General features: G+C 43.8%; 1 protein-coding gene across 1 annotated transcript in view; it reads left to right on the top strand.

The window, feature by feature from the left end:
• Positions 1-14321, top strand: part of LOC115134744 (hepatocyte growth factor-like) — a 31322-nt gene extending 17001 nt beyond the window's left edge. Inside the window, exons 9-18 of the mRNA XM_029668941.2 lie at positions 2200-2333; positions 3169-3256; positions 8772-8908; positions 9046-9078; positions 9184-9289; positions 9486-9560; positions 9660-9809; positions 9911-10017; positions 10135-10277; positions 10397-14321. Coding sequence (XP_029524801.1) covers positions 2200-2333; positions 3169-3256; positions 8772-8908; positions 9046-9078; positions 9184-9289; positions 9486-9560; positions 9660-9809; positions 9911-10017; positions 10135-10277; positions 10397-10576 — 1153 coding nt within the window. The 3' untranslated portion in view covers positions 10577-14321. The remainder of the gene's footprint in view (positions 1-2199; positions 2334-3168; positions 3257-8771; positions 8909-9045; positions 9079-9183; positions 9290-9485; positions 9561-9659; positions 9810-9910; positions 10018-10134; positions 10278-10396) is intronic.
• The last annotated feature ends 12633 nt before the right edge of the window (positions 14322-26954 follow it).

The raw sequence follows: 26954 nt of genomic DNA, 5'->3' as shown, positions 1-26954 counted from the left end.
TCAGAGACAATTTTTTAAATTTTTTATTTATTTCACCTTTATTTAACCAGGTAAGCAAGTTGAGAACAAGTTCTCATTTACAATTGCGACCTGGCCAAGATAAAGCAAAGCAGTTCGACACATACAACGACACAGAGTTACACATGGAGTAAAACAAACAAACAGTCAATAATACAGTAAAAAAAAACAAGTCTATATACAATGTGAGCAAATTAGGTGAGAAGGGAGGTAAAGGCAAAAAAGGCCATGGTGGCAAAGTAAATACAATATAGCAAGTAAAACACTGGAATGGTAGTTTTGCAATGGAAGAATGTGCAAAGTAGAAATAAAAATAATGGGGTGCAAAGGAGCAAAATAAATAAATAAATTAAATACAGTTGGGAAAGAGGTATTTGTTTGGGCTAAATTATAGGTGGGCTATGTACAGGTGCAGTAATCTGTAAGATGCTCTGACAGTTGGTGCTTAAAGCTAGTGAGGGAGATAAGTGTTTCCAATTTAAGAGATTTTTGTAGTTCGTTCCAGTCATTGGCAGCAGAGAACTGGAAGGAGAGGCGGCCAAAGAAAGAATTGGTTTTGGGGGTGACTAGAGAGATATACCTGCTGGAGCGTGTGCTACAGGTGGGAGATGCTATGGTGACCAGCGAGCTGAGATAAGGGGGACTTTACCTAGCAGGGTCTTGTAGATGACATGGAGCCAGTGGGTTTGGCGACGAGTATGAAGCGAGGGCCAGCCAACGAGAGCGTACAGGTCGCAATGGTGGGTAGTATATGGGGCTTTGGTGACAAAACGGATTGCACTGTGATAGACTGCATCCAATTTGTTGAGTAGGGTATTGGAGGCTATTTTGTAAATGACATCGCCAAAGTCGAGGATTGGTAGGATGGTCAATTTTACAAGGGTATGTTTGGCAGCATGAGTGAAGGATGCTTTGTTGCGAAATAGGAAGCCAATTCTAGATTTAACTTTGGATTGGAGATGTTTGATATGGGTCTGGAAGGAGAGTTTACAGTCTAACCAGACACCTAAGTATTTGTAGTTGTCCACGTATTCTAAGTCAGAGCCGTCCAGAGTAGTGATGTTGGACAGGCGGGTAGGTGCAGGTAGCGATCGGTTGAAGAGCATGCATTTAGTTTTACTTGTATTTAAGAGCAATTGGAGGCCACGGAAGGAGAGTTGTATGGCATTGAAGCTTGCCTGGAGGGTTGTTAACACAGTGTCCAAAGAAGGTGCCGGAAGTATACAGAATGGTGTCGTCTGCGTAGAGGTGGATCAGAGACTCACCAGCAGCAAGAGCGACCTCATTGATGTATACAGAGAAGAGAGTCGGTCCAAGAATTGAACCCTGTGGCACCCCCATAGAGACTGCCAGAGGTCCGGACAGCAGACCCTCCGATTTGACACACTGAACTCTATCAGAGAAGTAGTTGGTGAACCAGGCGAGGCAATCATTTGAGAAACCAAGGCTGTCGAGTCTGCCGATGAGGATGCGGTGGTTGACAGAGTCGAAAGCCTTGGCCAGATCAATGAATACGGCTGCACAGTAATGTTTCTTATCGATGGCGGTTAAGATATCGTTTAGGACCTTGAGCGTGGCTGAGGTGCACCCATGACCAGCTCTGAAACCAGATTGCATAGCAGAGAAGGTATGGTGAGATTCGAAATGGTCGGTAATCTGTTTGTTGACTTGGCTTTCGAAGACCTTAGAAAGGCATGGTAGGATAGATATAGGTCTGTAACAGTTTGGGTCAAGAGTGTCCCCCCCTTTGAAGAGGGGGATGACCGCAATGACTAACACCTGCCTCTGATTGAGAACCATATCAGGCCAAACACAGAAACAGACAAACTAGACACACAACATAGAATGCCCACTCAGATCACACCCTGACCAACCAAAACATAGAAACATACAAAGCAAACTATGGTCAGGGTGTGACACCTCTGGCTAGAAACACAGTGCAGGTTTTGGAAATCACCATTTGTCTTACTTTTAATCCTACCCTTTGATATCACTGAGAATTATTTTTTTTTAAACTTTCTTCTCATCTTTTTAACCACAGATCGTAGAAACATGCTGCTTTCACATATGTAGACACTGGTTTGGTGCTGGAGATAATGAATAGGAGGTTGAAAAAGGGTGGAGTTGCACTTGAGCTTGTTTAGAGAATATATCTTTATTGTGTGTGTGTGTGTGTTGCAGAGACCTGAGGGAGAACTACTGCAGGAACCCTGACGGCCTTGACCTCCCATGGTGCTTCACTTCAGACCCTAACGTTCGCAAGGCATTCTGCACCAACATCCTCCGCTGTGGCACACAGAATACTGAACCCCATGGTGAGAGCCTAGCATAATCAAAACCACAGTAGTCTCCTGAGCTAAAGCCTACAGCTCCAGGAACTAATACAGGTCTTCAGGTCTCAGACAATGGTAGTGCAATAGACATTTACTGCTTTTGGTTAAACTAACATGTGAAGGGGTGGTGGGTAGCCTAGCGGTTATAGCATTGGCCCATTAATCAAAAGGGCACTGGTTCAAATCCTGAGCGACTAGGTGATAAAAATCTGCCGATGTACCCTTGAGCAAGGCACTTAACCATAATTGCACCTGTAAGTCGCTCTGGATGAGAGTGTCTGCTAAATGATGTAAATGTAATAGGTTTCTGGCTCCTAAACATTTTTATTTTGACCATGCAAAATAGATGGATTACTGATGCAGATATGTTTTCTCTGAATAATAATATATTTAATTAGTTCAGTGTTGTCCCTGAAGTATGATCTCCTGAGCAACTTAGAAAGTATGTTTCTATAGAAGTATTACTGAAGGACTCTGGGAATCACAGCCCAATGCACATAAATTAACTAGCTCTGACAGCATTACAACATCGCTCTGTCCCATTGGACAGTGTGGAGAAGAGGCCAGTAAGTGGATCTGGAATACAGATTCTTTAGGGTTGTGTTTTTCTTACACTCTGGGACAGCTGGGACAGTTTTGTGACTGGTGTTTTGTGGTCATATTCTGGTATACCAGTCAGGACAGCAGAGATTTTAATACCATATTTCCCTTTGGTTGGTGTGGTCTGTAGCATTCTGACTTGTATTACAGTAACATAAATATGTTTTCATATTTTATTATCCTGTTATCATACTGTAAGTGTGTGTGTGCGTTCCAGACTGCTACGAGGGCAACGGAGAGAGCTACAGAGGAGAGGTGTCTAGGACCAGGTCAGGTCTTCCCTGTTCCCTCTGGAGAGACCACAGGTAACAAAACCACATGCTACACATCTGCGTGTGTGTTGTGGGGTGGGGTGGGGTGGGGTGGGGGGTGGGGGACGCATAGATGGGAGTAGGGCTGTGGTGGTCATGACATTTTGTAAGCTGGTGATTGTCGAGCAAATAACTGCCGGTATCACGGTAATTGACAGTAAATGAACATAAACACGTTTAGCCGTTTAACATAGCCTACACCATCACAGTTCATCCATGATTTATTTTGGATTTATTGTGAGAAACGTGATATGAAGAAAATGTTTATTTCAGAAAAACAGGATAGCATACTATGAGTTGTGGGCTCCACTAGTTCCACTAGTGGGCTCCACTAGTTCATTTAGCAGACAAGATTTGCTTAGAATGCCGTGGCATTATTTTATAGTATGAAGAATACAATTGAACATGCTGTATGAATGCTGTTCTGCCTGCGGCTATAGAACCCTGACCTGTTCACCGGACGTGCTGCCTTGAACTGCTGTTTTCGACTCTCTCTACCGCACCTGCTGTCTCTAACTCTAAATGATCGGCTATGAAAAGCCAACTGACATTTACTCCTGAGGTGCTGACCTGTTGCACCCTCTACAACCACTGTGATTATTATTATTTGACCCTGCTGGTCATCTATGAACATTTGGAACATCTTGGCCATGTTCTGTAATAATCTCCGCCTGGCACAACCAGAAGAGGACTGGCCACCCCTCAGAGCCTGGTTCCTCTCTAGGTTTCTTCATAGGTTCCAGCCTTTCTAGGGAGTTTTTCCTAGCCACCGTGCTTCTACATCTGCATTGTTTGCTGTTTGGAGCTTTAGGCCCGGGTTTCTTTACAGCACTTTGTGACATCGGCTGATATAAAAAGGGCTTTATAAATACATTTGATTCAATTTGATTGAATAAAATAGAAAGGATATTTTCTCCAAATGATTTTCAATGGAGTGCGCTCATGCAGCTATTCAGTGTTGAGCAGGTCCTCCTGTATGCTTCATTTAGAGTTATTTATGCAACTTTAGTTGTGTTTCTTTAGATACAAACGTTGGGCTATATGTTTTGATTTGTAGTACATGCGACTCTAATGATGAGTAGCAAAAAGTTGCATCAAAGGCATGAGCTCTTTGTTTCTTGTGCAGGCTGTGCACACTTTATCAGTCTCTCATTCATCATTTGTCAAGCACTCTCACAAGGCCTCGAATCTACTATTACCCATAGCACATAACTTGACCTATTCTATTGGTCAACTTGTCCTTCTGTGTGAGAAATAAATATTCCAAATATAATCTGGGACAGTTGTGGAATGTGATAGATCCCAAATTAATACAACCAATGCACCAATTTTTTTTTTTTAAAGCAATGAGGCTGATGCAACAGGTCAGAATGTTTAGCATAAAATGTTAATAAACTATTAGGCTATTTGTTCACAGCCAGCAGTGCTCCCACGGCAGTAGGCTATAAGTGCGAATGTTACAAAATGCAATTAGCTGGAAAACACATTCTCAAAAGTGACCGCAAGTGTGATTATTCATTTAATGCTTTATTATGTTAAAAATGATCTTCCCCAAACTCACACGCCGCCTATGAGCCAGTTAGGCTCTCCACCGGTTATAAAGTGGATTAATTTGCCTAATTTTAAGTAGTTATTTGGCCACTTTAGTTGTGATACAAACCTTATCAAAACATATAGGCCTATGGGCTAGGCTACATGAGGTGTGTGACTATAATTTGAAAAAGTTGCAAAAAAAAGTAATGTGCTGTTTCAAGTGATAGTATATATTTGTGATAGGCTAATATTGTCACCCATCAGACTATTCTTAATTTAATTTTGTCTTTACATACAGTACCAGTCAAACGTTTGGACACACCTACTCATTCCAGGGTTTTTCTTTATTTTTACTGTTTTCTACATTGTAGAATAATAGTGAAGACATCAACATTATGAAATAACACATATGGAATCATGTAGTAACCAAAAAATAGTTAAACAAATTCTTCAAAATAGCCACCCTTTGCCTTGATGACAGCTTTGCACACTCTTACCATTCTCTCAACCAGCTTCATGAGGTAGTCACCTGGAATGCATTTCAATTAACAGGTGTGCCTCGTTAAAAGTTCATTTGTGGAATTTATTTCCTTCCTATTGCATTTGATCCATTCAGTTGTGTTGTGACAAGATAGGGTTGGTATACAGAAGGTATCCCTATTTGGTAAAAGAACAAGTCCATATTACGGCAAGAACAGCTCAAATAAGTACACAGAAACGACAGTCCATCATTATTTAAGACATGAAGGTCAGTCAACCTGGAACATTTCAAAAACGTTGAAAGTTTCTTCAAGTGCAGTCGCAAAAACCATCAAGCGCTATGATGAAACTGGCTCTCATGAGAACCGCCACAGGAAAGGAAGATGCAGAGTTATTTAGAGTTACCAGCCTCAGAAATCAGCAATTAACTGCACCTCAGATTGCAGCCCAAATAAAATGCTGCACAGAGTTCAAGTAACAAACACATCTCAACAGCAGCTCTTCAGAGGAGACTGCGTGAATCAGGCCTTCATGGTCGAATTGCTGCAAAGAAACCACTACTAAAGGACACCAATAAGAAGAAGAAACTTGCTTGGGCCAAGAAACATGAGCAATGGACATTAGACCGGTGAAAATCCTTTGGTCTGATGACATACGGATGATCTCCGCATGTGTGGTTCCCACTGTGATGCATGGAGGAGGAGGTGTGATGGTGTGGTGGTGCTTTGCTGGTGACAGTGTCTGTGATTTATTTATAATTCAAGGCAGACTTAACCAGCATGGTTACGACAGCATTCTGCAGCGATAAGCCATCCAATCTGGTTTCCACTTAGTGGGACCATCATTTGTTTATCAACAGGACAATGACCCAAAACACACCTCCAGGCTGTGTAAGGGCTATTTGACTAAGAAGGAGAGGGAGTGCTGCATCAGATGATCTGGGCTCCACAATCGCCCGACCTCAACCCAATTGAGATAGTTTGGGATGAGTTGGACCGCGGTGAAGGAAAAGCAGCCAACAATTGCTCAGCATACTACCGTTCAAAAGAATGGGGTCTTACTACTTTTGCACACACTGTACATAGATTTTTCTATTGTGTTATTGACTGTACGTTTGCTTATCCCATGTGTAACTCTGTTGTTTTTGTCGCACTGCCTTGCTTTATCTTGGCCAGGTCGCAGTTGTAAATGAGAACTTGTTCTCAATTGGCCTACCTGGTTAAATAAAGGTGAAATAAATATATATTTTTTTAGAAGTGTCCTTGTTTTGAAAGAAAAACACATTTTTTTGTACGTTAAAATAACATCAAATGATCAGAAATACAGTGTTGACATTGTTAATGTTGTAAATGACTATTGTAGCTGGAAACGGCTGATTTTTAATGGAATATCTACAGAGGCGTACAGAGGCCCTTTATCAGCAACCATCCATCCTGTGTTCCAATGGCACGTTGTGTTAACTAATCCAAGTTTATCATTTTAAAAGGCTAATTGATCATTAGAAACTGTTGTTTTGATTAAAGAAGCAATAAATCTGTCCTTCTTTAGATTAGTTGAGTATCTGGAGCATCAGCATTTGTGCGTTCCATAACAGGCTCAAAATGGCCAGAAACTTTCTTCTGATTCTGAGAAATGAAGGCTTTTCCATGCGAGAAATTGAAGATCTCGTACAACTCTGGGTAATACTCCCTTCACAGAACAGCGCAAACTGTCTCTAACCAGAATAGGAAGAGGAGTGGGAGGCCCCGGTGCGCAACTGAGCAAGAGGACAAGTACATTAGAGTGTCTAGTTTGAGAAACAGACGCCTCAACTGGCAGGTACATTAGATAGTACCCGCAAAACACCAGTCTCAATGTCAACAGTGAAGAGGTGACTCCGGGATGCTGGCCTTCTAGGCAGAGTTCCTCTGTCCAGTGTCTGTGTTCTTTTGCCCATCGTAATCTTTTATTTTTATTGGCCAGTCTGAGATATGTCTTTTTCTTTTCAACTCTGCCTAGAAGGCCAGCATCCCGGAGTCGGCTCTTCAACGTTGCCATAATTGTGAATGGTAGTGTATGTGGGAACTCCTTCAAGACTTTTGGAAAAGCATTCCAGGTGAAGGTGGTTGAGAGGATGCCAAGGGTGTGCACAGCTGTCATCAATGCAAAGGGTGGCTACTTTGAATAATCTCAAATGTAAAATATATTTTTTGGTTACTACATGATTCCATGTGTTTTTTCATTGTTTTGATTGCTTCACTATTATTCTACAATGTAGAAAATAGTAAAAATAAAGAAAAACTCTTGAATGAGTTGTGTCCCACCTTTTGACTGGTACTGTATACTAAATAATGTGTGAAATGAGTTTTGATTTAGAATGGAACATTATCATGCACCTGTCTCAGAACAGAGGCAGGGGGAAAACACATGTCATCTATGCACTTAAATAGCGAATGGAGGACACTTTTCCCGTGGTTCATTTTCATGCCAGCCAGGTAGGCTATACTCCTGTTTTAAAGTGAAGCAATGTGCTTAATATTAGGAAAGTTGAGCAATAAATATGGTAGCCCAAGCCTATAGAAAGCTAATGGGATCCTCCTCTTTTTAATAAGGTCATCAATTGCATAGCCTATAGAAATGTTGCACAACATGAGCTAATGGGCTCTCATGAAGTGTTTGACTTTCGATGTGACTTTCGACCACATTTACATTGATGTCAGAGTGATTAGAGGGACAATAGAGTGTGGAGTACCAGGCAGTTAGCAAGTTTGGAATTTAACTGCGGTCATGACTCATGACTGGCGGTGTGGCGGTAATACGGTTACCGTAACAGCCCTAAGATGGAGTGCCCTCCTCAGAAACACATGGTTGAACCTAAGAGGTCATGGGGGAGTTAACCTGTAGCTGACATGTGGTCAAGTCATATTGGTCTAAAAAAAGAGTCAGAGCCTGGCTGTTCTCAAGGAGAGAAAAACTAGTCCATTACTCCACTCCACTGTAATGGATGGTTGAGTGGGTGTGTAATAAAGCATCTGGAGGACACACTGCAGGCTTCCTCTGACCCTGAGCCTCTTCCCTTCACCGAATACTTCAAAGCCAATCGGTTCCTCTGCTTGGCTCCCGCCCAGAGGTCAGAGGTCAGCGGTTATTGTTTATGTTAGAGAGACTCAGAGGGATCACTCTCTCAGCAGACACGCACACGCACACTGTGCGTTGGTGAATGGTCCTATTATCATCTTGGAATGTCTGGGAAGGAATTCTGTTGGTGACGTTCCAAACATTATGATCGTTGCCCTGTGTCACTGTAGGTGTGTGTGTGTGTGTGTGTGTGTGTGTGTGTGTGTGTGTGTGTGTGTGTGTGTGTGTGTGTGAGGAAGAGATGGAGAGAAAGAGAGATGTGTAAAGAGAGATGGGTATAAAGAGAGAGGCCATACACAGCTGTCTCCTCCCATTATGATGGGCTGACAGTCTGTCTTTAACCGTTTCTCATACTCTCCTTTGCTTTTGTTGTATGTAGTTGGGACAGAGATGCAGCGGTGCTGACTGTGGGACAGGAGGCGAGTTTCTGTAGGAACCCAGACAGAGACACACATGGCCCCTGGTGTTATACTAACAGCACTGCTATACCCTGGGACTACTGCAGCATCAAACCATGTGAGTCACACACACACACACACACACACACACACACACACACACACACACACACACACACACACACCTGCTGTAGTGGCATTGTCACTGTGTTGTCACTGAGACCTCTATCTTGTGTTTCATCCTCTGTCACACAGGTGTACCATCAAAGAACACCATTCCACAGAGAGGTCAGTCGCTCTACTCCGCCTTCTGGTTTTCATGTTTCATCTTGTTTTTCTCTCTGGGTATAAAATGGTTGTTTCAACATAGTTTCCTCTTTCTCAACTTGTCAGTGGAGGTGTCCAATGTGTCATGTTTCATCCATAAGACGACCAGGATAGTAGGAGGAGCTCCAGTCGCCATCACAGACGGAAGCTGGATGGTCAGCATACAGAAACGGTACACACACACACACACACACACACACACACACACACACACACACACACACACGCCTGGCTTTGCTTCTCTGTGTTATCTACTGTAGGTATAAACTCTGCTCTAGTGGCAGATGTATAGACCATTTGTCCAAGTGTCGGGGTTAGCAAAGGTCATTTCCCAGTGTGTAATATCATGTGTTGTGTTCCCTCCCCAGGTCCAGTCACTGGTGTGGAGGTTCTCTCATACGAGAGGAGTGGGTCCTCACTGACAGACAATGCTTCTCCTCATGGTAACTGCACCTCTCTCTCTCTCTTCCTCTTTTGCTCTTTACCTTTCTTCCTCTGCCTCTTTATCTTTACTATGCTTACATGCACCTGTATCCACACAGTGTTCCAGACCTGAGTGAGTATCGTGTGTGGTTAGGTGTATCAGACCTTCGTGGCTTGGCTCCTAACAGCTCCTTCAGACAGGAAGTCTCCATCTCCCATGTGATCTGTGGTCCTGAGGGCTCCAACCTGGCCCTCATACGGCTGGCCCAGTGAGTGCCTGAACAGAAATATACAAACACTCCTGGTCGTATATCGTACGTTTTCTAGTCTTCTATTCTTCAACAACAACAAAAATATTTCTCTCACTCAGGCCTGCCCTCCCTGCAGACAGTGTCCACACCATTCAGCTGCCGGTGGCTGGGTGTTCCATTGCTGATGGCTCGATGTGTAGCATGCATGGATGGGGCGAGACCAAAGGTACACACACATACCATCGCATCCATCAGGATTATATCATCTAGGAAAGGGACTGGTTACTCATTAGCTGTACTGTTGTCATGACTATAATCTCCCCTCCTCTCACCTATCACTCAGGTACGGGTCATGAAGGTGTACTGAAGGTGGTCCATCTGCCCATGATCAGTAATGAGAGGTGTAGTGAACAACACAGAGGGAACCTCCACATCACAGACAGCAAGATTTGCGCTGGGGGGAGGAAGGACGAGGGCGTCTGTGAGGTAAGGAAGCTGATGAACTGTGAATGAAATGTGCCTGAAACACTTGGAACAGTTCTCTCTCATCAGGAGTTGACTGCATGTTTTTCCTAATGTATGCTTTATGTCTCTCCCCCTGTCAGAGGGACTATGGCGGCCCCTTGGTGTGCCAGGAAGGAGAGAGCAGGGTCATAGTGGGGGTCAGTGTCCATGGCAGAGGCTGTGCCCGTGCCAATCGGCCTGGCATCTTCATCAACGTCCCCTTCTACACCCAGTGGATCCACAAGGTGTTCCGACACTACCCCGAACCTCAGATCAACTAGGCACGACCCTCAGATCAACTAGGCACGACCCTCAGATCAACTAGGCACGACCCTCAGATCAACTAGGCACGACCCTCAGATCAACTAGGCACGACCCTCAGATCAACTAGGCACAACCCTCAGATCAATTTGGCACAACCCTCAGATCAACTAGGCACGACCCTCAGATCAACTTGGCACTACCCTCAGATCAACTTTGCACTACCCTCAGATAATTTAAATATCAAATACAGATAAACCTTTATCCCATCGTCAATTAGAGACTCACTCGACCCCCCTTGATATAGATACACCTGTGGCTCGGTCACATAAGGACCAACTGAGTCCCTGTGTATTTGAAAGAGGGAAAACTCCAACCATACAGAAAGATATCAAACGCAACTCCAAACTTGATTCTGGAATTCAGACACATGGGCTTCTATATGTCTTTGGAGTGGACCTGTGAAGTGGAATGTAATTGTGTTGATCAAACTGCTGGATCGATCCTTTAGATAATATAAATATGTAGTGTTACAGACATGCTACTAAGGACAACCGAGGTGTGGATATGTGGTTGGCTAAACACCATGTGCTGAAGCTGGTAAGGTTTGGATGTTCAGGACTCATATTGTACACAATCAGTAAGAATCTGTAGACAATGTGGTAATAGGGGAGAGTGGGGTAAATTGAGACACCCCTGTTTCTAGGAAACCTTATACAAAATTAATAATGTGACCACATTTTTAGGAAGAGGTCATCATTTCATGGAGTCAGAAGGAAGAAACCACCACCACAAAGTAAATTGAATGTATTGTGTTCCAGGTTCCATGATGCTGGTATCTAAACCAAAGTTAGATGTACATCAGTTGGGGTCTTTTGCTGATCATATCAAGAATCTGGCAGACCAGTTTCATGGGCTTCGCCGTAAATGCAGAGAACTGGCACAACTGGCACATTGAAGTAACATCTCTATCCCAGGCAACTGGTCAAGAAATGAAAGGGTCAGTGATATTGAACAGAGAGATCTATCTGAATGTAGGCATACATTTAAGATATACACTATACCACACCCCCATTCCATTAATTCAACTTTGACCTACCAGCACCATCACCCACTATCACAGGTCACCATCACCCACTTACCTCAAGGCGGCTCAACTGACCTTGTTCCTTTGCTCAACTTACCCCATACCCCATCTTACCCCGTAAGATGTGCCAAAATACCACATTTTTTGAACAAGCTATGTTTTCAAAACTGTTATGTTTCCATGAATTCTGATTTTTTTTCCAGGGATACACAACATCCTGAAATACATTACGAAATTGTGCTCATCAAACATCTCATTCGAAAATCATGGGCATTAATATGGAGTTGTTCCCCCCTTTGCTGCTATAAATGCCTCCACTCTTCTGCAAAGGCTTTCCACTAGATGTTGGAACGTTGCTGCTGGGACTTGCTTTCATTCAGCCAATAGAGCATTAGTGAGGTCGTGTACTGATGTTGGGCGATTAGGCTTGGTTCGCATCGGCTTTCCAATTCAGCCTGAAGGTGTTCGATGGGGTTGAGGTCAGGGCACTGTGCAGGCGAGTCAAGTTCTTCCATACCGATCTCGACAAACCATTTCTGTATGGACCTCGCTTTGTGCATGGGGGCATTGTCATGCTGAAACAGGAAAGGGCCTTCCCCAAACTGTTGCCACAAAGTTGGAAGCACAGAAGCTGTAGCGTTAAGATTTCCCTTCACTGTAACTAAGGGGCCTAGCGCTAATCATAAAAAACAGCCCAAGACCATTATTTCTCCTCCACCAATCTTTACAGTTGGCACTATGGATTCAAGCTGGTATTGTTCTCCTGGCATCTGCAAACACACATTTGTCCGTCGGACTGCCAGATGGTGAAGCGTGATTCATCACTGCAGAGAACACATTTCCACTGCTCCAGAGTCCAATGGCGGCGAGTTTTACACTACTCCAGCTGATTCTTGGCATGGTGATCTTAGGTTTGTGTGTGCCCGCTTGGCCATGGAAACCCATTTCATGAAGCTTCTGACGAACGGTTATTGTGCTGACGTAGCTTCCAGAGGCAGTTTGGAACTCTGTAGTGAGTGTTGCAACCAAGGACAGATGATTTTTAAGTGTTATGCGCTTCATCACTTGGCGGTCCCGTTCTTTGAGCTTGTGTGACTTACCACTTTGCGGCTGAGCCATTATTGCCCCTATAATTGTGTACTTCACAATAACAGCACATACAGTTGACTGGGGCAGCTCTAGCAGAGCAGACATTGGATAAACGGACTTGTTGGAAAGGTGGCATCCTACTGTATGACGGTGCCACATTGAAAGTTACTGAGCTCTTCAGTAAGGCCAATGTTTGTTTATGGAGATTGCATGGCCATGTGATTGATTTTATACACCTGTCAGCAACGGGTATGGCTGAAATAGCCAAATCCACTCATTTTAAGGGGTGTCCACATACTTTTGTGTATATGTAGATATCTTTGGTAGAAACAATACTATTTTTCACTTGACATAGTGATGCTGAATGTAAAAAACAGAAATGGCTCAACCTACCCCAATCTCCCCTACACTTGATTCCTGAAGTTACTTGAATGTACTGAAAATCAAAAGGCAGTAGCTCTCCACTTCTGTAGTGTTCTTCTGTACTATGCCAATAAGTGTCACAGTGTAAATAGTTTGCTGAGTGTGACTCTAACACTCTGAATTTGATATTGGTCTTATAGACCTGTGAGAGGATGATGAAGTTGGCCTTTTAGGAAGATGGAAAGATCAATATGAAGCCATTGAATGTAAATATGTTTTATTTCTGTATATGTACAGTATTTTAAAGGTAAAAGGGAATGGATTGCAACTCCAAGCCTTACCAGTGTCCTCTTACCCTTTCCCCTCCTTTCTTTCTATTTCCACTTCTCTCCTCATCTCTCCTCCCCGCCTCTCTTACTGCAGTAATGTATTCTGTTTGATAAACACACAGAACTCATTACCACAGGCCAGTATGACTGATTCCGTGTGTGTGTGTGTGTGTGTGTGTGTGTGTGTGTGTGTGTGTGTGTGTGTGTGTGTGTGTGTGTGTGTGTGTGTGTGTGAATTCTATTGGAGTGAGTTATATTCCCTCCCCTCCCACAGCCCCTGGCAGACATCCAGTAACTATCTACTCTGGAAATTAACTTTCACAGAATCTGTTATTGCAAACTGTTACTGAAATGGAGGTGTACTGTATTTTTTATGTTATCATTGTGGAAGTATTAGCCTCTATATCTATCACACGTTGGTCTGACTATTTCACCTGGGAATGTGAGGGGTCAAACAAGTAGGCCCACTTTAGAGCTCTTCTTATATTTCATTCATTTGTATTTGAACATTTAGTGAAGTTGTATTCTGTGTGTGTGTGTGATGCTGCTATACAATGTTAGATTATCTGTACCTGTATACTCTAGGCTACTGTACATGTATTGTTTTTAATTTGAATACTCAATTTCAATACAGTACTATCATATACATGTAATAGCCTACACCGTGTTCCTTTCTCAATGTTATTGTGCATGGCACAATGGCCACATACAATGAGTTTGTCTATTTAAAAGGCATTAGGTGGTTGGGAGTGTAATCATTAGACCTAATTTCCATTTCAACCTTTCTGGGAGAATTTGTAACAAGGTGTTATAACAGTAGGGCCTAGGCTTCTACAGGTGTCATTTATTACATTTGCTTCAGAAAGCGTCCATAAAATTAACAGAAGGAAATTGTCTTTGACACGTGGCTCACATATCAAGCTCATTAAAAGCACCAATGCTAACATACATAGGACAAGACAATTAAAAGGTAGGCACTAAGTGCAGCATTAGCATTTGTGTCTAAATGTACTGTTTAAAATTGTTATTGCAGAGCGAGGATTTGTTGTGGATATTCACTTTGACTTTGTACTGTACAAGCGGCCTGGCAGAAGCAATTTGTTTGCTGAGTAGGCAAGTTTGTAGTTGGTTAGTAAGCTGCTCTGAAGTGTATCTCATCAATAGACTACTCCCAGTCTGGAATTTACATCTTTCATGTTTTACCTCCATGGCAGACGAGCTGCAGACGCTGGTCAAACCCTCCTCAGTTGAATCCTAAATTATAGTATTTTTTCCAAGTTAGTTAGACTGAAGCGTTGTGAGAGGTGTTACCTGTCTAGCTTACTCCAAGACCAACAATTATCTGTGGAATCATGTTTTATGTTTTGTGTGGACCCCAGGAAGAATAGCTGCTGCTTTCACATCAACTAATGGAGACCCTAATAAAATGCCATTATGGAACTCGGCTGCAGTGTCCACTAGGTGGTGATAGCGTACAGGCAATATGTGAAGGAAGAATACGATTTAAACCACAAGAGTCTAATCCCTTGCTAAACTGGAGGAGGGGGATCATTTTGCTATTTGATTTAGAATTTTAAGACCCCTTGAAGTATAAAAAAAGGACATTTTTATATGGCCCTACTGCTATTAGTCCATACAAACACATTGAATACATATTCACTACATGGAACAAGAGATAGTCCCCCCCCAAAAGGAAGTTTGTCATGAAGTGTCTGTCCTATATCTGAGAGATGTAACCCCTTATTTTTGGAACTAAACAGTCTCCATCTATACTTCCATTCATTTTTTCACCTGATCACGGAGGACCTTCAGACGAGTGTTGTGAAGCCTGTGGGTGTCCTAGAACAAAACAACTGACAGGTACACTACCGGTCAAATTTTTTAGAACGCCTTCTCATTCAAGAGTTTTCCTTCATTGATACTATTTTCTACATTGTAGAATAATAGTGAAGATATCAAAACTATGAAATAACAGATATGGAATCATGTAGTAAGCAAAACATTTTATATTTGAGATTCTTCAAATAGCCACCCTTTGTCTTGATGACAACTTTGCACACTTGGCACCCTCTCAACCAGCTTTATGAGGTAGTCACCTAGATTGAATTTCAATTAACAGATGTGCCTTCTTAAAAGTTAATTTGTGGAATTTCTGTCCTCAATGTGTTTGAGCCAATCAGTTGTGTTGTGACAAGGTAGGGGTATACAGAAGATAACACTATTTGGTAAAAAACCAAGTCCATAATATGGCAAGAAAAGCTCATATAAGCAAAGAGATACGACACTCCATCATCACTTTAAGACATGAAGGTCAGTCAATATGGAAAAGTGTAGTCGCAAAAACCATCAAGCGCTATGATGAAAGTGGTTCTCATGAGCACCGCCACAGGAAAAGAAGACCAGAAATTGCAGCCAAAATAAATGCTTCACAGAGTTCAAGTAACAGACACATCTCAACATCAACTGTTCAGAGGAAACTGTGTGAATCAGGCCTTCATGGTCGAATTGCTGCAAAGAAACCACTAGTAAAGGACACCAATAACAAGAATCGACTTGCTTGGGCCAAGAACCCCAAGCAATGGAGATTAGACCGGTGGAAATCTGTCCTTTGGTCTGGAGTCCAAATTGGAGAATTTTGGTTCAAACCACCTTGTCTTTGTGAGACGTGGTGTGGGTGATCTCCGCATGAGTATTTCCCACCTTAAAGTATGGAGGAGGAGGTGTGATGGTGTGGGGGTGCTTTGCTGGTGACACTGTCTGTGATTTATTTAGAATTCAAGTCACACTTAACCAGCATGGCTACCACAGCATTCTGCAGCGATATGCCATCCCATCTAGTTTGCGCTTAGCGCTTAATTTGTTTTTCAACAGGACAATGACGCAACACACCTCCAGGCTGTGTAAGGGCTATTTGACCAAGAAGAAGAGTGATGGAGTGCTGCATCAGATGACCTGGCCTCCACAAATCAAATCAAATGTTATTAGTCAATTACACGTGTTTAGCAGATGTTATTGCAGGTGTAGTGAAATGCTTGTGCTTCTAGTTCCGACAGTGCAGCAATATTTAACAAGTAATGTCTAACAATTTCACAACAAATACCTAATACACACAAATCTAAGTAAAGGAATGGAATTAAAGAATATATAAATACATGGATGAGCAATGTCAGAGCGTCATAGACTAAGATACAGTAGATAGTATAGAATACAGTACAGTATATACATACTGCATGAAATGAGTATTGCAAGATATGTAAACATTATTAAAGTGACATTATTAAAGTGACTGGTGTTCCATTGATTAAACTGGCCAATAATTTAAAGTCTGTGTATGTAGGCAGCAGCCTCTCTGATGGCTATTTAACAGTCTAATGGCCTTGAGATAGAAGCTGTTTTTCAGTCTCTTGGTCCCACAATCTCCCCGACCTCAACCAAATTGAGACGGTTTGGGATGACTCAGACCGCAGAGTGAAACAAAAGCAGCCAACGAGTGCTCAGCATATGTGGGAACTCCTTAAAACAGTTTGAAAAGCATTCCAGGTGAAGCTGGTTGAGAGAATGCCAAGAGTGTGCAAAGCTGTCATCAAGGCAAAGGGTGGCTACTTGAATAATTTCAACTATAAAATATAATTTGATTTGTTTAACACTTTTTTGGTTACTACCTGATGTGTTATTTCATAGTTTTGATGTCTTCACTACTATTCTACAATGTAGAAAATAGTAAAAAATAAAGATAAACCCTTGAGTAGGTGAGAAGGTGTTCTAAAACTTTTGACCAGTAGTGTTCGTGTTCATGAGTCCACAGAGGGGTCATTAGTGTGTTTCCTAAACTGTTCAGGTGTTACAGACAGAAGCTGGCAGTTTGGCTGTACCGACTTCTGTCGAGTCCCAAGACGCTTGTGGGGATCGTAGAGCAAAACGGAGAACACCAACGTGTTCGTGAGAGTCTTATCTTCCCTTGGGATCTCTTCTTTCCATATTTTATAGTCCAAAACGCAGATGCAGGGCTGTGTGTATGTCACAGCAGTGATGCTGTGCTAGAGCAGGGTTCTCCCTGACTGACGGTGTCTTTAGTGTTGGCTGCTCTTATAGCCCTGCACCCACATCATTCCCCACATAAGCCACTATGCATCCAAACACACTTAAACATGCCTAATAGACACTGGAACGCAAGGGATGGAGCTGGAAGGGACAGAGAGGCAGAGGGGATTAAATGCGGAATCCATTGATGTAGCATTAAAGATGTCACAGCCAGCAGAAAATACACAGAATTGACATTTTCTGTTGTGTGAGTTCTGCATGCTACTGCTGACATGCACAAGACACAAACACATGGCCACCAGTGTCCCAGCAGATGTGTGGGGGCCATACTCGCAAACTTTTGATTAGACCTGAGGTTTATACTTGTGGTAAAAAATAGCTAGCTGCTATCTTTTCTCATAGGCTAACCTGGTACAATAAGTAACCTGGCACTATGCGAGGCCAACCAGCTGAGCACATGATTATATTCGGTAACAGAATAACGAATCAACCTATCAGATACCTTACACGATAGATCCACCATCCAATTAGATTTGTCAAACAGGTCAACTTGGCCACCAGAGGGAGATTCTAAAACCTCCATCTTCAAGTTTTATTTGTCTCAGTCATAGGTGCAGTGTGCAAATATACATTACATGACGCTTCCTTGATTAGGCTACTGATGTTACACAAAATTCTAAAGGCACGTTTTTGCATATATGAAAAAATGCAAACTTTTTGCTTACTGTTTCACACATCGATTTGCTTTTAGCGATAAAACAAGTAAGAGGATTATACTTTTATATTTGTAGCTACACTGTAAAAAAATGTAAAAGAAGATGCCGGTCTTGTCAAATAGCTGTATTTCCCTACTACTTTTCCAAATTTGTGTTGCAGTATGCTAAGACAGTTCACCCGAAGTTTGAGAGATACCACAGCTGTAAGTTCAAACCCCAAGGAAAATAACACTCCACTGCTAGTCCTCAAGTCAAATAACGCATATGTGACAAAGTACATAATTATACCAATGCATAGAAAACAATCATAGGCCTATATGTAAAATGTTATATAATTATTAGGCCCTATCATATCAGTGTGTTTCTCTACAAGGCTGAAAAAATATGTACAGTTGAAGTTGGAAGTTTACATACACTTAGGTTGGAGTCATTAAAACTTGTTTTTCAACCACTTCACAAATTTCCTGTTAACAAGCTATAGTTTTGGCATGACGTTTAGGACGTCTACTTTGTGCATGACACAAGTCATTTTCCAACAATTGTTTACAGACACATTATTTCACTTATAATTCACAGTATCACAATTCCAGTAGGTCAATTCCAGTAGGTCAGCTTACATACAGTAAATTGACTGTGCCTTTAAACAACTTGAAAAATTCCAGAAAATTTTGTCATGGCTTTAGAATCTTCTGATAGGCTAATTGACATCATTCGAGTCAATGGGAGGTGTACCTGTAAATGTATTTCAAGGGCGACCTTCAAACTCAGTGCCTCTTTGCTTGACATCATGGGAAAATCCAAAACAAATTCAGCCAAGACCTCAGAAAACAAATTGTATACCTCCACACAAGTCTGGTTCATCCTTGGGAAACAAAAATATACATTTTGGCCATAATGACCATTGTTATGTTTGGAGGAAAAAGGGGGAGGCTTGCCAGCCGAAGATCACCTTCCCAACTGTGAAGCACGGGGGTGGTAGCATCATGTTATGGGGGTGCTTTGCTGCCGGAGGGACTGGTGCAGTTCACAAATGAGATGGCATCATGAGGATGGAAAATTATGTGGATATATTGAAGCAACATCTCAAGACATCAGTTAAAGCTTGGTCACAAATTGGTCTTCCAAATAGACAATGACCCCAAGCATACTTCCAAAGTTGTGGCAAAATGGCTTAAGGACAACAAAGTCAAGGCATTGGAGTGGCCATAACAAAGCCCTGACCTCAACCCTATAGAAAATATGTGGGCAGAACTGAAAAAGCGTGTGCAAGCAAGGACGACAACAAATCTGACTCAGTTACACCAGCTCTGTCAGGAGGAATGGGCCACAATTCACCCAACTTATTGTGGGAAGCTTGTGGAAGGCTACCGAAAACGTTTGACCCAAGTTAAACAATGTAAAGACAATGCTACTAAATACTAATTGAGTTTATTTAAATGTCTGACCCACTGGGAATATGATGAAAGAAATAAAAACTGAAATAGATTATTCTCTCTGCTATTATTCTGACATTTCACATTATTAAAATAAAGTGGTGATCCTAACTGACCTAAGACAGTGATTTTTACTATAATATAATTGTGAAAAACTGAGTTTAAATGTATTTGGCTAAGGTGTATGTAGACTTTAGACTTTAACTGTAGCTCCTTATTAAATCATTGTCACGCCCTGACCTTAGAGATCCTTTAAATTCTCTATTTGGTTAGGTCAGGGTGTGACTAGGGTGGGCAATCTTGGTTTTCTATTTCTTTGTTGGCCTGGTATGGTTCCCAATCAAAGGCAGCTGTGTATCGTTGTCTCTGATTGGGGATCATATTTAGGCAGGCTTTTCCCTCCGGTTATTTGTGGGATCTTGTTTTTGTGTAGCTGCCTGTGAGCAGCCCAGAATGTCACGTTTTGTTTTCTTCTATATTGTTTGTGGTAAGTACACTGCGCCTTGGTCCATTCATTCAGACGATCTTGACAATAATTCTTAAACTTTATTTTCAAGGTGTTAATTCCACTTCTCTTCAACACCCTAACAAATGTAATTCTACATTTCAATAGGGGGAAAAAAATACATCCATCGGAGATTCAAATCTATACTGGGTACTCTACACTGTGAGCTTTTGTGCAGTCACATACCACTCATGATCTATACTGAACAAAAATATAAACGCAACATGTAAAGTGGGGTCCAAGTGGGGTCCATTGTTTCATGAGCTGAAATAAAAGATCCCAGAAATGTTCCATTTGCACAAAATGCTTATTTCTCTCAAATTTTGTTCACAAATTTGTTTACACCCTTGTTAGTGAGCATTCCTCCATCCACCTGACAGGTGTGGCATATCAAGAAGCTGATTAAACAGCATGATCAGTACACAGATGCACCTTGTGCTGGGGACAATAAAATGCCACTCTAATATGTGCAGTTTTGCCACACAACACAATGCCACAGATGTCTCACGTTTTGAGGGAGCCTGCCATTAGCATGCTGACTGCAGGAATGTCCACCAGAACAGTTGTCAGAGAATTTTATCTTAATTTCTCTACCATAAACTACCTCCAATGTCATTTTAGAGAATTTGGCAGTACGTCCAACCGGCTTCACATCCGCAGACCACGTACAAACATGCCAGCCCAGGACCTCCACATCCAGCTTCTTCACCTGCAGGATGGTCTGAGATGTGCCACCCGGACAGCTGATGAAACTGTGGATTTTAACAACTGAAGAATTTCTGCCCAAACTATCAATAACCATCTCAGGGAATCATCATCTGAGTGCTCATCGTCCTCACCAGGGACTTGACCTGACTGCAGTTTGGCATCATAACCGACTTCAGTGGGCGAATGCTCACTTTCGATGGCCACTGGCATGCTGGAGAAGTATGCTCTTCACGGATGAATCCCGGTTTCAACTGTATCAGGCAGATGGCAGACGTGTGGGCGAGCGGTTTTCTGATGTCAACGTTGTGAATGGCGTCGTGTGGGCGAGTGTTTTTTTGATGTCAACATTGTGAACAGAGTGCTGGTGGGGTTCTGGTAAAAAACTAAATGTATAAAAACATGTTCCAAATTATAACATAAGCTACGGACAACGAACACAATTGCATTTTATCAATGGCTATTTGAATGTATAGAGATACCGTGATGATATCCTGAGGCCCATTGTTGTGTCATTCATCCGCCACCATCACCTCATGTTTCAGCATGATAATGCACGGCCCCATGTCGTAAGGATCTGTAAACAATTTCTGGAAGTTGAACATTGCCCAGTTCTTTCACGGCCTGCATACTCACTAGACATGTCACCCATTCATTGAGCATGTTTGGGATGCTCTGGATCATTGTGTACGACAGCGTGTTCCAGATCCTGCCAATATCCAGCAACTTTACACAGCCATTGAAGAGGAGTGGGACAATATTCCACAGGCCACAATCAACAGCCTGCTTGAGGCAAATGGTGGTCACATCAGACACTGATCCTCGCCCCTACTTTTTTTTAAGGTATCTGTGACCAACAAATGCATATCTGTATTCCCAGTCATGTGAAATCCATAGATACGGTTCTAATTTATTTATTTCAATTGACTGATTTCCTTATATGAACTATACCTCAGTAAAATCTTTAAAATTGTTGCATGTTGTGTTTATATTTTTTTCAGTGTAGTTAATTTTGTGAAAAAGTTTTGGATCACGTCCAGCTACATCAACGATTTTAATTGGCTGATACGAAATCTGTTATCGGATATAATCATGTGCTCAGTTGGTCGTCCTCAGCATTGTGGCTTATTGTGCCAGGTTGCCCTATGAGAAAAGATAGCAGCGAGCCATTTTAGACCACCCGTCTAAACCTTGGATCTAAGCAAAAGCTTGCGAGTATGTCCTCTTGGTGTATCATCTAGAGGCAGAGCGCAGCGTGACTGCCATGGCTCCTGTCTGCTTAATGACCCGTAGCACACAGCTACTGTCACAGACCATCATGCCTGGCTGACTGCTGACTGCTCATACATGTAGGAGGGAGGGAATGAAGGAGGGACGGAGAGGGAAGAGAGAGAGAGATATAGAGGGCTATATGGCTGATGAAAGTGCTCTCTATCATTACAATATTAACTCTTGGTTAAAAGGCCAAGTGCAATCTAAAACTGTAACGGCGTTCGTCTGTTGAAAGAAGAGAGTCGGACCGAAATGCAGCGTGTAGGTTACTCATGTGCTTTAATAAAGGAAATAGCGATACATGAAATAACTGTGAGAAACAAAACAACAAACGGAACGTGAAACTAATTACAGCCTATTTTTTTTTTTATAAAAATAATTTATTATCTTCAATACCATTCATTCTTTACAACTCATAATTTACATACATACACAAATAATGGTATTTTAAATAAACTAATTAAACTAAAACATAAACCACAAACAAAACCTCAGGGGAGCATCTTCCCTCCCCGTTACCCTACAAAATACCTCTCCCTATCTCCCCGTCCCTAATCTATCCTCTTACAAATCTAAATGACACCCAGCCCTAAACCCCCCTTCCACCTCTCCCGAGCAGCATGCTGCCCCCACTTCCTCTCCTCCCTCTTCATCCTCCCCTCAAATCTCCTTCCACCCTCCTCACTATCCCTTCCACCCCCAATCTTTCCCTGTCTTCACCATGTTCTGCCTTGCTTCCCACAGCCCCGTTTAAAGAGACTCATGAGAAGCCAGAGCAGAAACCTGTCCCTATCCGTCCCTCTCGCTCTCCCTACACCCCTCTCTAACCTGGCCCACGTCAATACAAAATCCCCCTTTACCAAACCTAACAACACCCGTGCCCTAGCCCATACTACTCCGGCAAAGGCACAGTCCCAAAAGACATGGCGCACAGTCTCCTCCCTGCCACAAGAGGATCTTAGACAGGTGGGGATTGCACCAAATTATACCGGTATAAGATGGAACGTACCGGCAAACACTTATGAAGGCTCAACCAATTCAGGTCCTTGAGCCTGTTATCCAGACCCCGCGCCTGCACTCCCTCCCAGACCACTTCCGAGATGCCCACTACAGGCGCCGGACTCCCTGCCTTTCTGACCTCCTCGTACAGGTGCCTGTGATCTAAACCTACTCGGGCAACTTCAACCTCAGGGTGCGCACGCAGCCACTTGGCCGCATGACCAAAGTGCCACGGCAGCTGTTCCGCCCGAGGACCCGTGTTAGACCACACCATTATGCTTCTCGCCTGATACGAGAAAAACACCCGCAGGAGGTAACCGGACGGGTGTATCACTGGCTGAGCAAGCTCCGTTAACAAGAAGGAAACAAAAATTGAGTCCAGCTTGAGGGGAAATGTGGTACCCCCTACCTCCCTCCCCGATGGGACAGATCATGCGTGCCCTGGCGACCCACTCGCACCTGCCACTCCACATAAACTGAAACACAAGCCTCACTAGAGGCCTCCTCAGACAAGCCGGCAATGGGTAGATGTATGCCAAATACAAAAGAGACGGCAACACATCCACCTTTAGGACCAGGACTTTGCCCATAAAAGACAAATACCTAGCTTTCCACATTGCTAGCTTCCTCTGTACCACTGCGATACGCATGTTCCAGTTTAGCGTCGCTGAGCCGGAGGTCTCAAAATGGACCCCGAGAATCCTCAGGGCCCCCTCACAGAGAGATAACCCCCCAGGCACATCCGTTCTACCGCGCCATCTTCCGAAAAACTTGACTGAAGACTTTGCATGGTTCAGAACTGCTCCCGACGCTCGGGTGAAATCCCCAAAGATGGCAAGGGACCTTGTCAGGCACGAGTCCTTGCACAACAGCAAGGAAGTGTCGTCGGCGTACTGCGTCATCTTAACACGCAGCCCACCACTTCCAGGGATCAGCAAACCTTCCACCCCTGTGTCTGCCCTAATGGCAGCCCCAGAGGCTCCATGTACAGAACGAAGAGGAGAGCCGAGAGTGGGCACCCTGCCTGACCCCAGACGAGAGGTCAAAAACATCACCCAAGTGACTATTTACACTAACTCGGCACCCCGCTCCGACATATAATGTACGAATCCATCCTATAAACTTCTCCCCAAATCCTAATCGACCTAACACTCTGAATAAAAGGATCTATTCACGCGATCGAAGGCTTTCGCCTGATCTAGCTGCTACCATTAAAGGCAGACCTCTATCTTCAACCCAAGCGATGGAGTCCCTGATTAACTGTAGGTTCCATCGAATAGAGCGGCCCTCTACCCCGCACGTCTGATCCTCATGAACGACGTAGGGAAGGGCTGTGCGCAACCGGTCTGCTAAAACCTTTGCAAGTAGCTTGTAATCTACACACAGCATGGTCAACGGCCGCCAGTTGCCAAGGTCTGTTACTTCCCCCTTCTTATATAAAAGTGACAGCACACCAACAGCCATTGATCCCCCGGGACCCCCGTCTCAAGGATGGCCTTCAAGACTTCGAGGACCACTGGTCCAAGTATACCCCAAAACTTGAGATAAAACTCAGCCGGCAGCCCATCTATCCCAGGCACCTTCCCTTTTCCCATCCTCCTAAGAGCGCTCTCAACCTCTTCTAGTGAGATCTGGGCCTCCATCACTTCTCTAATGTCCTCCGGCAACCGCCTGGACAAGTGTTCTAAAAACACATTTCCCTGCTCTACATCTATTTCCCTTTCCTTAAATAAACCTTGGAAATGATCAGTTGTCACCCTGAGCATATCCTCTGGTTCTCTAGCTATACTACCATTTTCTTCCCTAACACCATGCATTACCTTCCTACTCTGTCTTGCCCTAACCAACTTAAAGAACATAGCAGAACAAGTCTCATTATGTTCTAGAAAGCCACTATGCGCTCGCTCAAGGAAAGCTCGAGCCTTCCGCTCCTGCAACTCCCTGAGCTGCGCCTTTAGGGTTGCGGATCTCTCCCAGTCAAACGACCCGCCGAGGTTGCCTGCCTCGTATTCGAGTTCAATTAACCTCTGGATACGATCCACCTCCCTCCTCTCCTCCCTTTTTTTCCTCTTGCAATACCCTATTATAAAAGCCCTAATCCTCACCTTAACTAATTCCCACCACTCTAACACCCCCTCGCACATGGACCGGAGGCCCTCAAGCCTCCAAAAGAAACCATAAAACCCGTCAACAAAAGCCTGCTCCTCCAGCACATCCCGATCTAGCTTCCAGTACCCTCTACCAAAGAGGCAGACTGGCGACCCCACCTGCAGGAGCACCCCGTCGTGATCCGAAAAGAAAACAGGCAACAGCCGCCCAGACAACTTACCCAAAGACCTGGGTACAAAAATATAGTCGAGCCTCCGCTCAACCTCCCTGGAGTTACGCCATGTAGGACCGTCCATTTTCGGAGTAGTGTGCAGACCACCATCTACCAGACCATGGCAAGCCATTAGCCTGGCAATGGCGCCCGCACTGCTATCCCCCCTCTTCCTAAATCTGTATTAAAATCCCCCCTATCACTAATTTCCTATTTGTGACACACAGGGGCGTCAGACAGTCCACCATCTCCCTTCTGTCTGCCACCACCTGTGGCCCATACACCACCACTAATCTAAATTTACAATCCCTTATCGTGACATCCACCCCTATAACCCTCCCCTGCATTACCACGAAAGAATCCTCCACTTTTACCTCCCTGTGCCCACACAAAATCCCTACCCCGATGAGTGCACCCCCAACACCCCAAACCGACTCCCCCTGTCCCACTCCCTCTTAAACCTAATAACATCCCCTCCATCCCTCAGGTGAACCTCCTGTAAAAAACAAAAATCAAACCCCACACCCTCCAAATAACTAAAAACCGCCCTCCTCTTAACAAAATCCCTTAAACCCCTTACATTTAAACTAACAAAAGTAAAATTAGACTCCATGAAAAATAAATACATGTAATACACTCAAATTCTAAACCCAGACAGAAAAAAACATAAAACAGGAGACTCACCCGATGCTCCCCTGCTCCATATCTACCGGTGAGAACACCATCCGTAATCCCGACATCCCCCTCTTCCTCCATCACACCCTCCCAGGATGCAGGAATAGTGTTTGGCTCCGGAGTGCCCTGCACCCTGGGTCTACCCCCACAATCCTCCCCTCCCCAGTGTTGCAGCTGGTTTGGAAAAAAATTGGGGAGGCTGAGTCCCCAAACAAAAACTCCCCACCTCCTCTTGTACCCAGTCCTGAGTCTTGTTATGTGTGTCCCCACCCAACAGAAGTTGAGGGCCTGGGGAAACCAGCAGCAACCCAGAGGTTTCTCCCGCCCCCATCACTCTCTTGGCCATCCCTTCCCCCTCACTGTCGGCCAATCGCCCCTCCTCTTCATACTCTTCTTTGGTGATGGCGGCAGTGAAGAGATACCACCCTCCCCCTGCCAGCTCCTCCACCATACCCCTCATCTCTTCCACCATGGCACTTTCCCCCAGTCCACTTTCTCTTCCACCGTCTCCTTCTCCACCACTCCTCCCTCGCTTTCTTCTCTCTCATGCTCCTCCACTCGGTTGCCTTCTTCCGCCGCTTTTTCTGGTTCTCCTACTCCCGTGCCTTCCGTTTCCTTCTCTCTTCCATCCGCCGCTTCTGGCTCCTCCTCCTTCCTTGTGGCCTTCCCCTCTGGACCTGAACTCTGGTCATGAGGCGTGCTTCCTTCCCCTCCTCTTCTTCCCCCATCCCCCGCTCCTGCTCCCCCCCAGCCGCAGACGCATATGACCTCTGACGGGCCGGGCACCCCCTCCACAGGTGTGCTGACGAGCCACACCCATGGCACGTCTTAGGCTTGTCACAATCCTCGCCTCGTGATCCTCAG

Source organism: Oncorhynchus nerka, linkage group LG9a (genome assembly GCF_034236695.1).
Source record: "Oncorhynchus nerka isolate Pitt River linkage group LG9a, Oner_Uvic_2.0, whole genome shotgun sequence".
In the NCBI taxonomy this organism is placed as follows: Eukaryota; Metazoa; Chordata; class Actinopteri; order Salmoniformes; family Salmonidae; genus Oncorhynchus; species Oncorhynchus nerka.
The sequence above is the reverse complement of the archived record's forward strand: the minus strand, read 5'-3'. Positions and strand labels throughout refer to the sequence as shown.